Source organism: Nesoenas mayeri (assembly GCF_963082525.1).
Source record: "Nesoenas mayeri genome assembly, chromosome: 2".
Taxonomy (NCBI): domain Eukaryota; kingdom Metazoa; phylum Chordata; class Aves; order Columbiformes; family Columbidae; genus Nesoenas; species Nesoenas mayeri.
The window spans coordinates 5925864-5938789 of record NC_137543.1 but is presented as its reverse complement, the minus strand read 5'-3'; the positions used below and the strand labels follow the sequence as shown (position 1 = coordinate 5938789).

Here is a 12926-nt window from a genome sequence, read left to right as displayed (position 1 = left end):
TCCTATATGTAATCAGATGTGCAGTAAACGTGCAACATTTGTTATGTACGGAATGGCCAAAAAACCACCAAACCCCAAAGAAACCTCATCTAATAATGCTGGAGGAAAGTTCTAATACCTAAAAGCTTTATACTGGTTTAAACTGTGCTCAAACCAATTTAGCACCATGTAAAAATTTCCCTCATTAAGCTATATTTCTGATTTAAACCAGCTGAAGATTCATCTCTACTACGTCTTTCCTCCGTGTTAATATTAATATACATAAGGCAGAACAACTGACAAAGTCCCAGATCCCATGGGTAATAGGCAAAAATAGGAGTTTATTAAAAGCGAGCCTAAATATGAGCCACAGATGGAACTATTTGAACCAGCTTGTGCGAAACTCCACTAAAAACACCGTCCTCAGCGACTGCCTTTTGCAAACAATCATTGCTTTGGCTGGCTAATTCTGTCCCACCCAAAATGGTTAATGAAATTGTTAGTCCGCCTTTTCCCAGGTGTAGGTTACAACATTGGCTTGCACGGACACGAAGGAATCAGGGCATCAAAAGCATTTCCTGCTGACGCAGTCACTAGACTTTATTTTTACGGTGTACGGTTTACTACACGTGGGCTTGAAAATCCAAAGTGAATCGAGTCCTGTTTGGTCAGCAGGAATCCAGACACGGAAGGAACAGGAGTGTTTCATCTCCTCCCATTCCCATCAGAGGAGGGTCAACTTGCACCTCACAAAGTCTAAGATCTGAGGATTCATTTGATCCTCCATAGATCGACCATTTTTTCATTTACCTTATGAAATGCAGAATTCCATACTTGGCGTAAAATATATTGTCAGCCATCCACAACTTGGAAAGTATTCTAGTTAGAAAGAGCTCTGTGTGTATCCAGAGAACTTGTTTAAACCCCTAGGAGATGCTCATTGAGTATTTTTCCACCTTTAGCAAACACTGAGCAATCTTGTATTTCCAGCCTGTAGGAACTGGAACGCCATATGTGAAAGTGAAAAATAAATCATTTTAAATGATTCCTTTATAGTTTCCCTAGACACTAGCTTATCAGTTAATGAAAAATAATTAAGACTGGAATAGAGACTGAGCTTTACTGCATGAGATTCACTTTAATACATTGAGGGGAAATAAAAATTACACACACGAGATAAAGAACTGGATTCAGGTGGAACTATTAGCTATGTCAAGCACTGCAGAGGCCCACAATACGAGACATCGAAGGGCAGCATCAACAGTATTATAACACGCTGCTACTCAATTTAGGAAGACCTCATCTCCGTTCCCAGTCACAAAAGCAAGTTGCCACGTTTCTCTGTATTTTCCTTTCCCCCTTTACTTTTATTTTGTCTAGTCAGGTTGTAATCAACTTGTATGGGATGGGACAGTTGGCCCCTGTAACCGTGCACACCCCACCTTGCACCCAGAGCAGAAGGAATAACAACCTCTGGGAATGACCGTAGAGTAACGAGAACGACTGTATCCTCACGTGTTCATCACCTAAATAAAAAAGGCCACGGAAAATTCCATCTGATACTAGACCGCAGAAGTGTAGGCTCAATTATTTTATACGGTTTGTGCGTTAGCGTGTTCCAACACAGTCCCTTGTGCTTCAACAGTCAATGATGGGTACAATTTGCAGCTTTGGAGTGACCAAAGAGGTCACCACCCCACAGACAAACAAAACAAGTCCTCTCCAATTGCCCCAGGGCTGAGCCAGCAGGTCTCAACCTGCACGGTTCAAATTAATTTGGCTCTCATGTCGTGAAGGATTAGCAAAGAGGTTCCACATCACCAAGAGAGGGATGGGGGAGTTTATTCCGGCTGGTGGAGAGTGAGAATCACAGGGAGGAAAGAAAGAAGATGGAAAAGGGAGTGACCATTCTGATGGCAACAAGCTCACGCTGCTGTCCTGACAATACACACTCTGAGCAAAGTGGCGACGGAAGGAGACATCTGTTCCAGAAATAGCAAATCATTGCCTATCAGTTACTAGAAAAGCTCTGCAAATATGACATTAAAATCTCCAATTAGAAACTTATATTTAAAACTTACTTTATCTCTCCCAATGGGAAGCGGCATAGCTGTGTAAAGGTTTTTTCTTCCATCAAACACCGGTTTGCGATCCCCAAAAATCTGGGTTTTAAAGTGCTGAACCATATGCTCCACTATTTCTCTGAAAATACAAAAAGATTACATTAATTCAACTTTTTACTTTTGATGTGAAGCACCAAATGAACACTAACACTAATATTTATGAATAGAGGCATTAGGTAAATGAAAGGGTTGTCCACTGGTGGGTATTAAAGACAAGATTTGTTTGACTGATCTGAATTAAAGACACAGTTTCACAGACTAAACTGTTTTCTTAAAGCAGCTGTTTTTACCTTTTTCAGATTGAAACTTTCCTGCCTCTTTTCTGTGATCTTCTGCAACGGAACTGGGACCCGTCCAATAGAACTGGATGTGTACATTCACTGGGACCGGTGAATATTAAAAATACAAATGCATTTAAGCGTAGCTGGCATTAAGTTTCGTGTTTGTATGAATGAGGTTACAAAGTTCTTGTCAAACCACAGTGTTTACACACTGGTCATGCAAAGCAGTTCACCAGCCCATGAGAGGTCTGTGGGATAACACCACCTTCTGATGCCAAAGGTCTCTTGTCCAAATGTCCCAAAGACACGTCCTTACATGGCTGTAAAATCTGAAATCCATCAGTCACCTACAATATGCTGCCTATAAGATCCTTAACATACAGCTCGGGGCAAAAGGGCATTAAGAAGGTAAACTGACACAGAAAGGAAACCACAGCACCCTCTTTCTTCAATACCCTTGCCAAGCAGCAGCACAGAGATGCTGCAGGTGACTATTTCACACACCTTGACTTGGAAAGGCAATTAACCCAGCATACAGTTAGATACTACAGCGATGTAAAATTGTGAGATGAAACTACATTACTACAGTTCAAGAAAAGAATGAAGACTAGTTTAATTGACAAGCCAAAGCTTTAAGACAAGATGTAACCGCTAAAATAAACTTGCCTGACCTCCTAAGAGGTGTGAGTAAAACTTGACCTGGTAAGTCCTGGCTCAGGTCTGCAATGTGTGCCTGAACAAGGACGTAGTTTGGAGGGTGGGAAGAAGGAGGCGTTTTGCAACCTTGAGTTGAAGACTGAGCAATGGAAAACCCATTCTCTTACTGAGTAAGTTCTTCCAATTGTAGAATCATAGAACCTGGTTGGGAGAGACCCTTGGGATCATCGAGTCCAAGCATAACCCAACTCTAGCACTAAACCATGTCCCTAAGAACCTCGTTTAAATGGCTTTTAAACCCCTCCAGGGATGGTGACTCCACCACTGCCCTGGGCAGCCTGTTCCAATTACCTCACAACCCTTTCTGTGAAGAATTTTTTCCTAATATCCAATATGAACCTCATCTGACACAACTTGAGGCCATTTCCTCTTGTCCCATCACTTGCTACCTGGGAGAAGAGACCAACCCCCTCCATGCTCCAAGCTCCTTTCAGGCAGTTGTAGACAGTTGTGAACTACTTTATATAAAAAAAGAGCATCACCTCTTAATTAAGGTTTTCCAGCTTCAAGGCACATTAAGTGATGGTGCTTCTCAGCTGTGGGTGGAGACATCTTAATGAAAAGCAAGTTGTGAAGTTAAATAAAGAGAGTTATTTACCAATTTACTAACTTCAGCCCTTTGGGACTACGGTTTTACTGAGATTGTGTGAACATACCAAGAACTGAGGGCCAGCAACTGCAAGCAAAGCTCATCTTGAAACTTGTACGAGTCCCGGCTGCCCTCATGAATTAAACCGAGGGATATACATATATATATCTATATATATATATAGATATAGATAAAGACATATATATACACACACAGGATTATGCAGGATGCACATGTAGTCCAATTCTTAATGTGTAAGCCAGTTGAAAAACTACCATTCCTTGTATATATATATGTATAAGCACACACAAAAATATAGGTATACACGTAGGACTGAAAGGTTCTGGCTCTCAAAAACCCAGGTGCATGTACATGCAGGAATAAGCACTCAAAAGAAATAAAGCATGCACTTCATCAAGCGAATCCGATTTGTATTCTTCCCACACTGCTCTGAGAAACACGCACCATAGCACTGTCAGATGCGTTTATGACATCCTTGTTTACTGCAAAAGGCATTGAATCTATGTAGATTCATACCTGCTCCTGTTACCACAACAGAGGGAGTGACTAACCTGACAAAGCAGAGCAGGTTGGAAGCTGGCAGCGGAGAAAGAACTTGCTACTGAACGTAATTTGCCTTTTTCAGTGAGAAAAAGGGCTTTATTATTGAATAATTATGCTCCCTGCCATTGGTGAGCAAGCACCCATGCACAGAACTACAACCCACAGCAGCAAACCAGTTGCCAGGCTGGAGCTGGTGGCAGAGATACTGGTTAATGAAAGCAAAGCTCTCACAGCCCCCACTAGGAAAAAAGGGACTGGCGACACTTTTATTTGGCGCTCCAACGCAGTATTTCAGTGAAAATCAGCAGGGTTTCCCTTGGGCAAGAAGAGAGTTTGACTTAATACACTCACTACAGTGTTTGCTTTTAAAATCAAATTCAATTCTCGCCTAGCTTAAAAACTATCATAGATCACCAGAGTCAAAAATCAGAACAGAACAGCAAAGCGTAGTGATGAAAATGCTGTTACACTGAAGACTCAGTAATAACAACAGATAATGCATTCCAGTCTATTAATTCACATTAAGAAAACTCTGGCTTTCGGGTGGCTTTTTTGACTTCACCCTCCGTTCATGTTCACAACTGCATGTTCTCCCCATGTAACCTTTTCTAATAAGGAAAGGGTTTGCTCTTGAATATATAAACAAGCCATTCCGATCCTCTACAGTCAAGATGTAGGTAGTTACGGTGAAGACACTTGTGGTTTCCAGTTAGTGCCAAGTCTTGTTCTCAAGTTTCGCTTCTGGCAACACCGCTGTTTTCCAAGTCAATGAGGTTGCCACACGGGTGACTAATAGGGCACAAATGCAAAATGCAAGACCTAATTGCTTGTTTCCTTGGCCAACTGATCATGTTTTCACCTTGCTATCTGTTTCAGGAGCATATCTTTCCCTTATATAGAATCTGCTGATGAAGGATAATTTCTTACCTAATTTAGTCCCTCCGCGATCCTCTCGCAGCAGCACAAACAAATGGGTTTTGCCTTCCCTTGGCAGTAGGAGAAGGTGGGAAAACAGGCTGGTAACACCAGCTCTGCACTGAAGTTAATCAGCCAATTGCACTCCAATATTTAAACCAAGCAATATGAAAAATCATGTTTATCAAGCTGATTTATAACCAGCTCTGCTAAAGTTAATCCAATTTCTCCATCTGTCACCAGTGGCTTTCAGCAGCAGCATCTTAAGATGCATCTTAAGAAGCATCTTAAGTTCAATCAAAATAAGGGACAATTAGCACCGAAGTCTTAGATTGGTAGAGAAAGATTTGGAGCAAAAATGGTGATGGATGAGCAAAGTTGGAAGCTACCAGTGAAAACTGGCACACGGCTCCACAGTTTTCAAAGCAAAACAAGAATGTAAGTAAACTGAGGGAAAGTAAAGCACAGTTATTACCTGTTAACTCTTCTAGGACATTTTTCTGGCTTTATATCCAATTCGTAATGGTAGATATCTATTTTAGGAATGTCCATTTCAAAGAAGTTGGCTTGCAGTTTGATTGTTCGCCCAGAAGTGCCAAAATCTGGTCGAGGAGGGGGTTTAAAGGCATATCCCTGGATTGGTGGTGGCAACGGTGGAGGAGGTGCAAGCACTGAAAAATACAGAAAGCACGAATTAACCATCAAATCGACAAGTAAACAAATGTACAGACTATTTGACCGATGAAGCACTGATATTTAAACTGGTCAATTTTTAAAGCAATATGAAAAAACCCTGTTATTAGGAGTCTGTGAGTTCTAGCTCTTCCCACGCTGCTTCACCATTTGCTGTTATTTTCTAGCCCCGATTACTGAACAAAACCTTCAAATCAATTGCTTTTTCCTATACAAGAAGTCAGCTGGGTGGGAATTTGAGAGACCAAGCGGGCACTGCTGGGAAAGCCAGAACCAGCTCTTTGTTGAGAACCTCCATTCCAAAACAGACACTGAAGAGAATCATCCAACCACGTTTATTTGGGCAAACGCCTATGAAATTGAGTTTCTAGCACCTAAACCACATTTGTGATCACATTCGGATGGGCTGCATGGACCTAAAGCAAATGCAATGCGTGCATTTCAGCTACATACATTAAACTATGTTCTGCTGCTTCCTTTGACCAGCAAGCAAACAGCAAATAGTCCAGTGCTGCTGTAGTGGATTCTTCAGCTCAAACACCAGCTGTAAATCACACAACGTGAAGCAGAAGCGTAATAGATGCTCGCAGCTTTTTCAATCTACAAAATCCCATTAAAAATCCATGGGGAAGGTACCAAGTCAAGTATTCCGAACTCCCGCAGCATCAGGACTCAGGTTTTTCCCTGGTCTAGAGCAATAACAACTTGCAGCAAAATCTTCACATGCGAAATAACCCAAGAGGCTTCTCATTACTTAAGTATTACTTCATATTATTACATATTACTTATGTATTATCTCTCCAGGTGTGGTTTCCCGGGATTATCAAATTCAGGAGGCACATCCCTTCATTAACAGATCAGACGCCACTTTTCCACCCTCACTTTCCCTATTGGAAAGCTGTTTCAGAACTGTGATGCTCTAACACTCAGAAACATCCTTCCGTTTTTATTTATTCATTATCAGGTTATACTCATTGATCTTCAGATTATGCACTCTTTATAGTATTTTTAGGTTTAAACCAAACTCCTATTTAATTCTTAATTCCAGGCTGTACCACTTCTATTAGTCTCTTCTCATAAACCTGTTTTTCCCCCCTCATCTTTCCAGTCTTTTTTCAAGCTAATACATTTTCAGCTCATCTCTAATGAACACCAAGTGTTATTTTACACGAGTCCAGCACAATCACACTGATATTCTCACCTCTCAATTGGAAATGTGAGGTTAAGGAGCCCTGAACTGCATTTGCCTGTTGTACCATGGCCTTGTACCAGCAGCTCTTGGCCACCCAGTGACCGCTCAATACATGCGGTTGTTTAGGGACAATCATCTCCCAGTTCACTATTAATGTCAACCTACATCATCCTTAACCTATTTTATATATATATATATATATTTAACCCATTTCTATTACCCTGCTGCTTTCTGGATGATGCTCAGATCCTCCTTTTCTGACAACCCCTCCTGCGCCCCATGATGAAGCATCGTGTACTAATCCCTAATATTTATGCAAAGATCGTTAATAAAATAATAACAAGACCATTTCCAACCTTAGTAGCACCGTTTCCACACTTTACCCTTCCACACTCCCAGTTTCCCACTCATCAGCATCTCCTTACTTATTTTTACTGTTTTCTAACCTTTCAGCCCAAATTTCCCTATATACCAGAATCCAGACAGTTTAGTTTGACATTGGGAACGTGATAGAGGGTTTTGTTAGTTGTTTTAACAATGACATTGGGAACATGATAAGAGGGTTCTGTTAGTTAGTTGTTTTAACAATTCTTGAGTTTTCTCATTCGTTTTACATTTGGGAAGCCTCTCCAACGCTAACTTGATCAATATGTTAAAGACGCTTGTTGATGAAGATTGGCATTTCCATCACCTAAAACTTCAGGTTTCTGTGATAAAAGATCATTCTTTTATCCCTTCAGTTTTGCTTTTAATGGAAATACAGCAATTCTCATTGTTTGCTTCAAATGCTTTTTGGAAGGTGTTTAACTCAGCCAAGTGGCCCCCTCAGCCACCATGTCTCCTTGCTTGGTATTGCAAGTTGGCCAAGTTTCCATGTCATTAATCAGAAAGAACCCTCTACTGTGGATAACACAACCAATTTATTTATAGCGTTATCACTACAGCTGGAAAGTAACATAAAAAAGATACTCCCACAAACATTCAGACTTGCTATATAACCAATATTTCTATTATCCATCTCAAAATGAGTTCAGGACGATGTGCACCAAGCATCGACCTCTACTCCACCAGAATCTTGTTCACCAAAGAAATCTGGTTCTCATTTCTGGTTTCGGCCATTCCATATTCAAATATATTTGAATTTTCTACCATTTCTTCCTGGCATTTGCATTTTAACATTTCCATTCCTTGTTACCCACACCCTGTATTCAAGCTGCAATATGTATTACTATTATCAATATTAAGCATTTGTCTTCTCTTTGCTGTTTATTTTGATGCCTTCTAACATTTCGGTATCTACTGCCGCATCCTAATTCCGCTGCCCTTCCTGCTTCTGTGCCAGATTTGGTTTGTCACGGCTCATTTTTAGAAATATGAAGTAAACAAAAGCAAGCTTACAAGATTTAGGAGTCCAAAGAGCAGCAGCACAGAGGGGAGAACTCCTGCACAAACTATTTATGCTGCAATAGTAAGTAATACATCCTTCTCCCACTGTATTAAAATGGGATCGTTCACCATTTCTCACAGGGGCGTAACGAAGCCATTCAGGGATCGACACAATCACATGTTGCTCAATAATATCATTACGTTCCCTGGCTGTAGTTTTAGTGACAAACTGTAAATAGGAGCGAGGGCATATATTCAGTTTTGATAATAACATAAAATGTTAAGAGAAGCACAGACTCCTGGGGAAAGACGTGACCGCAGAGTTTTACAACCTGCGCATCTGATGGAGAATAAAATACAATTATCAAACTGCTTCAGAACGCTGTATTTTCATTTTCAACATGGTTTTCAGTGATTTTTTTAATGATCCAGTATAAGTTTTTGAAAAGGAAACTACTTCTGGCTCAGCTACCCAGGCAAACTTATTTAGGGCAGGGTGGTGCTTCAAGGAGATAAGTGCTGTTTATTGAACAGCAGCACTGACCTGATAAGCAGTCAACCTATATTTTTGCCGCATAAACCAGATACATATGCATTAACTATAGAACTGAGGGATATGAATTGAACTTCAAGAGGAAAAGAATATATATTGCGATTTGGGGATGTGAGTTTGCTTTTTGGACGAGTGCCTCAGCTGAAGAATGCAAAGTCAAATTAGCTTGTGTAAAATGTATTACAGCTGTGAAGTGTAGAGGCACAAAATACTGAATTTGGTGCTGATGGAGAGGGTAGAGCCTTCTTATTCTTCCCAATCAAAGAAAAAACCACGAGCTTCAATCTTAAAAGACAATCGCTACGTTCAAAGTGATTCAGCTGCCCCAGCTCCTGTCAAGGGGAGAATGAATTAGAACAAGGATTAAATATTAATAAACTGGTGCATCCAGGTAATGAGTATCAGAAGCTCCTGGCTCATTTACTAGATGATAATATGAATAATAAGAACATTTCAGCCTCAATATGGGACCATTGAGCGCACCATTTTAAAGGCGTGAAGTAAAGTAAGCTGTGTATTGAATAATGAGGTGCCAGTATACTGTCCTTAAGCTTATTTTCATAAGGAAAAACCCCAGACTTCCCATTAAAATTCCAATTTACATAAACTCGGGATTAATAGTTATCAATCTTAGCAAGTGTAATGTCTACTGGAAAAAAAAATAGACCATTTTTGTCCTTCTTTGTAATTTTTTAAAGCTTAACTGCACCCTGGAAGTGCTGCCAGTCAGCACCAAATCTGCACATTGAAGGGTTTTTAGCAAAGAATTATGCAATTTGAATGTGCAGTCAGAGGCCTAATGAGTTACTACACAAGAAGGGGCCAAGCTACTTGCATCTAAGGGCTTGTCGACACAGGAGATTGTCTGAGCATAATTATACTGCTGTAATTATATCAATAAGTTTCTTTGTATGGCAAGTCCTAACGTATATTTAATAAACAGGTGAGGTTTTCACAACTCAACACATGCTTTAGCATCAGGCTATCGCAACCTACGGCTGTCAATAGGAAGTCTCCAAGAGTATTTTTCTAAAAATATAGTCTCTAAATGAAGCTAAGGCGGAGGAAGGAAGCCTTATTCGGAGCTTCACTTTTGGTTTTTATTATTTCTAATAGCACACAACAAGGCAGCTCTTCTGGATCATCACGACGAGTGTTTTCAGATATTGCTGCGCAATAGATGCGCTTTTCAAAGGGGTTTAGGTTAAAAAGAACCAAGATTGGCAAATGAACACACACATCTGCTTGAAAAGGCGTTTCCAGCTGCTGCTGTAGAGGTGCTGAGTAGCATGTACATGGAATGAAGTAGGTTGGAAGCGACCAGGTTGACTTGTCAGGTCAAGTTTTGAGTATCTTCAAGGATCATTTCCACAACATCTTTTACAACTCGTTCCAGTGTTTGATCACCCTGTGGTCAAATAAACTTGCCTTATACAGGAGTTTCTTGTGTTCCAGCTTCTGGTCATCGCCTCCTGCCCCGCTCTGGTGCACCCACCACAAGTCTGGTGTTGTCTTCTCCATCGTGCCCCCTGAGGCAGTTCCAGCAAGCCAGAAGATCTCCCTTTAGCCTTCCTGAAGCCGAACAAACCTGGTTCTCTCAGCCTTTCTTGGTATCTCATGTCCCCAGCCACCTTGGTGGCCTGTCACCAGGCATGCAAACAGGTCACGTCCCCTTTTAGGAGGACAGGCTTAGAATGGGAGACTTGGAGAGAAGACACTCCATAGGGAGGCAAACAGGATTTCCACAAATAGTTATTTAACTACCAGCATTAGAAGGCATTTGGAAAGAATGTGGAAAACATCCAGTACAAATCCTTGACAGGGTCTGCATAGAGTTGTTATTTCTTTTCTTTACATATATATAAGTTCAGAGCAAGAAAAGGAATAGAGAGTTCAGCCTTTTCCTTTTAGGACCCAAATAAAAAAGCTTTGGGCTCTTCAAGTTTTCTTACAGTCTGGGTATACAGAGAAGTTTAACTTTTGGCTTTCGGTTAAGAACCGTTAGAGACTGATAGGAAAAAGGCTGGCAGTGTTTTCTACGAGATAAGGAAAATTCAAAGCTGCAGCTCCAATTCCCTTGATATTACAGGGGTAGTACAGAACCTGTACATCTGCCTCTGCTGCTCATTAAGCATATTTTAGAGTATGGAAATCAAAAGTTCTTTGGTCAAGCGACAGCATTATTGGATTAGATGAAGCACAACAAATAAAGGAAATTTATCTATTATCCCCAAGAATTCAGAAAACCATGAGCAAAGTGCTGGATGGAAGCAGAAGAAATGATGGAACCAGAACTTCATTTGTATCCAATATCTCACCTCTGTGCCCGGCAAGATCATGGAGCAGATCCTCCTGGAAACTATGCTGAGGCACATGGAGAATAAAGAGGTGACTGGTGACAGCCAACATGGTTTCACTAAGGGCAAACTGTGCCTGACAAATTTGGTGGCCTTGTACGATGGGGTTCCTTGGTGGATAAGGGTGACTGATGTTATGAATGTGGAATGTGACACTGTCCCGCACAAGATCCTTGTCTCTTAACTGGAGAGACGTGGATTCAACAGATGGACCACTTGGTGGATGGTGGATTGGCTGGATGGTCACACTCAGAGTTGTGGTCAATGGCTCGATGTCCAAGTGGAGACCATTGGTGAGCGGCGTTCCTCAGGGGTCGGTACTGGGACCGGCGCTGTTTAACATCTTTGTAAGTGGCACAAACAATGGGATCAATGCACCCTCAGCGAGTTTGTGATGACACCGAGCTGTGTGATGCAGTCAACACGCTGGAGGGAAGGGATGCCATCCAGAGGGACCTTGACAGGCTTGAGAGGTGGCCTGTGTAAACCTCATGGAGTTCAACAAGGCCAAAAGCACAGGGGTCAGGGCAACCCCAACCACAAATACAGGCTGGTTGGAGAATGGGTTGAGAGCAGCCCTGAGGAGAAAGACTTGAAAGTGTTGGTTGATGAGAAACTCAACAGGACTCAGCAATGTGCACTAGCAGCCCAGAAGCCAATTGTATGCTGGGCTGCATCACAAAGAGCATGGACAGCAGGTCAGGGAGGTGATTCTGTCCCTCTACTTTGCTCTTGTGAGACCCCACCAGGAGTCCTGCATCCAACTCTGGGACCCCCAACATAAGGAGGACACGGACCTGTTGGAGCAAGTCCAGAGGAGGGGCACAAAGATGATGAGAGGGAACAGCCCTGCTGGGAGGACAGGCTGAGTGAGCTGGGCTTGTTCAGCTCGGAGAAGAGAAGGCCTTGGTGAGACCTCAGAGCAGCCTTTCTGTACCTAAAGGGAATTACAAGAAAGCTGGAGAGGGATTTTTTTACAGAGGCGTATGGTGATAGAACAAGTAGTAACAGCCTTTTCTTTTTTAATCACCTTTTATCTCCATGAGGGTGCTGAGGCTGCCAAAGCAGCTGTGGATGCCCCATCCTTGAAAGTGTCCAAGGATGGGGTTTTGAGCCACCTTTTCTAGTGGAAGGTGTCCCTGCCCATGGCAGGGGGTTGGAACCAGATGATCTTTAAGGTCCTTTCCAACCCAAACCATTCTCTGGTTCTATGATCTGTTACAGCATTATCTTAAACTATTGAAGGTTCTTTACTAAGATATGACTGGCAGAAGATTTCAGGAGGTTTTCTGCTAATAACGCATCTTATAGAAAAACAGTACTTTGTAGAGCCCAGTATAGCAAATAACCTGAGAAGCAGCTGCAGGAACGGAAACAGGTAAAGAGCAAAATGGAAAACCAGTTCTTATCTTTTAATGCAAATAAAGTGTATCTAAGACTATTTAGAACACTCCATTTGCCACTTGCTGTCTTAGCTGTACCAATCAAGTCACTGGATGGAGGGCTAACAGATTTCTAAAGGTGTCCTCAGAAAAAAAGGGCAGCGGGTCAGGAGGCCTTATCTATATCCACTATGA

General features: G+C 41.6%; 1 protein-coding gene across 2 annotated transcripts in view; it reads right to left on the bottom strand.

Annotated features, from left to right (window-relative positions):
* AGO2 (argonaute RISC catalytic component 2) overlaps positions 1–12926 on the bottom strand; it is a 50267-nt gene that overhangs the window by 24754 nt on the left and 12587 nt on the right. For both annotated transcript variants that reach the window (XM_080338594.1, XM_080338595.1), the window contains exons 2-3: positions 5644–5839; positions 2061–2181 (exon numbers count right to left, since the gene is read on the bottom strand). In XM_080338594.1, the coding sequence (XP_080194720.1) occupies positions 2061–2181; positions 5644–5839 (317 nt within the window). The remainder of the gene's footprint in view (positions 1–2060; positions 2182–5643; positions 5840–12926) is intronic.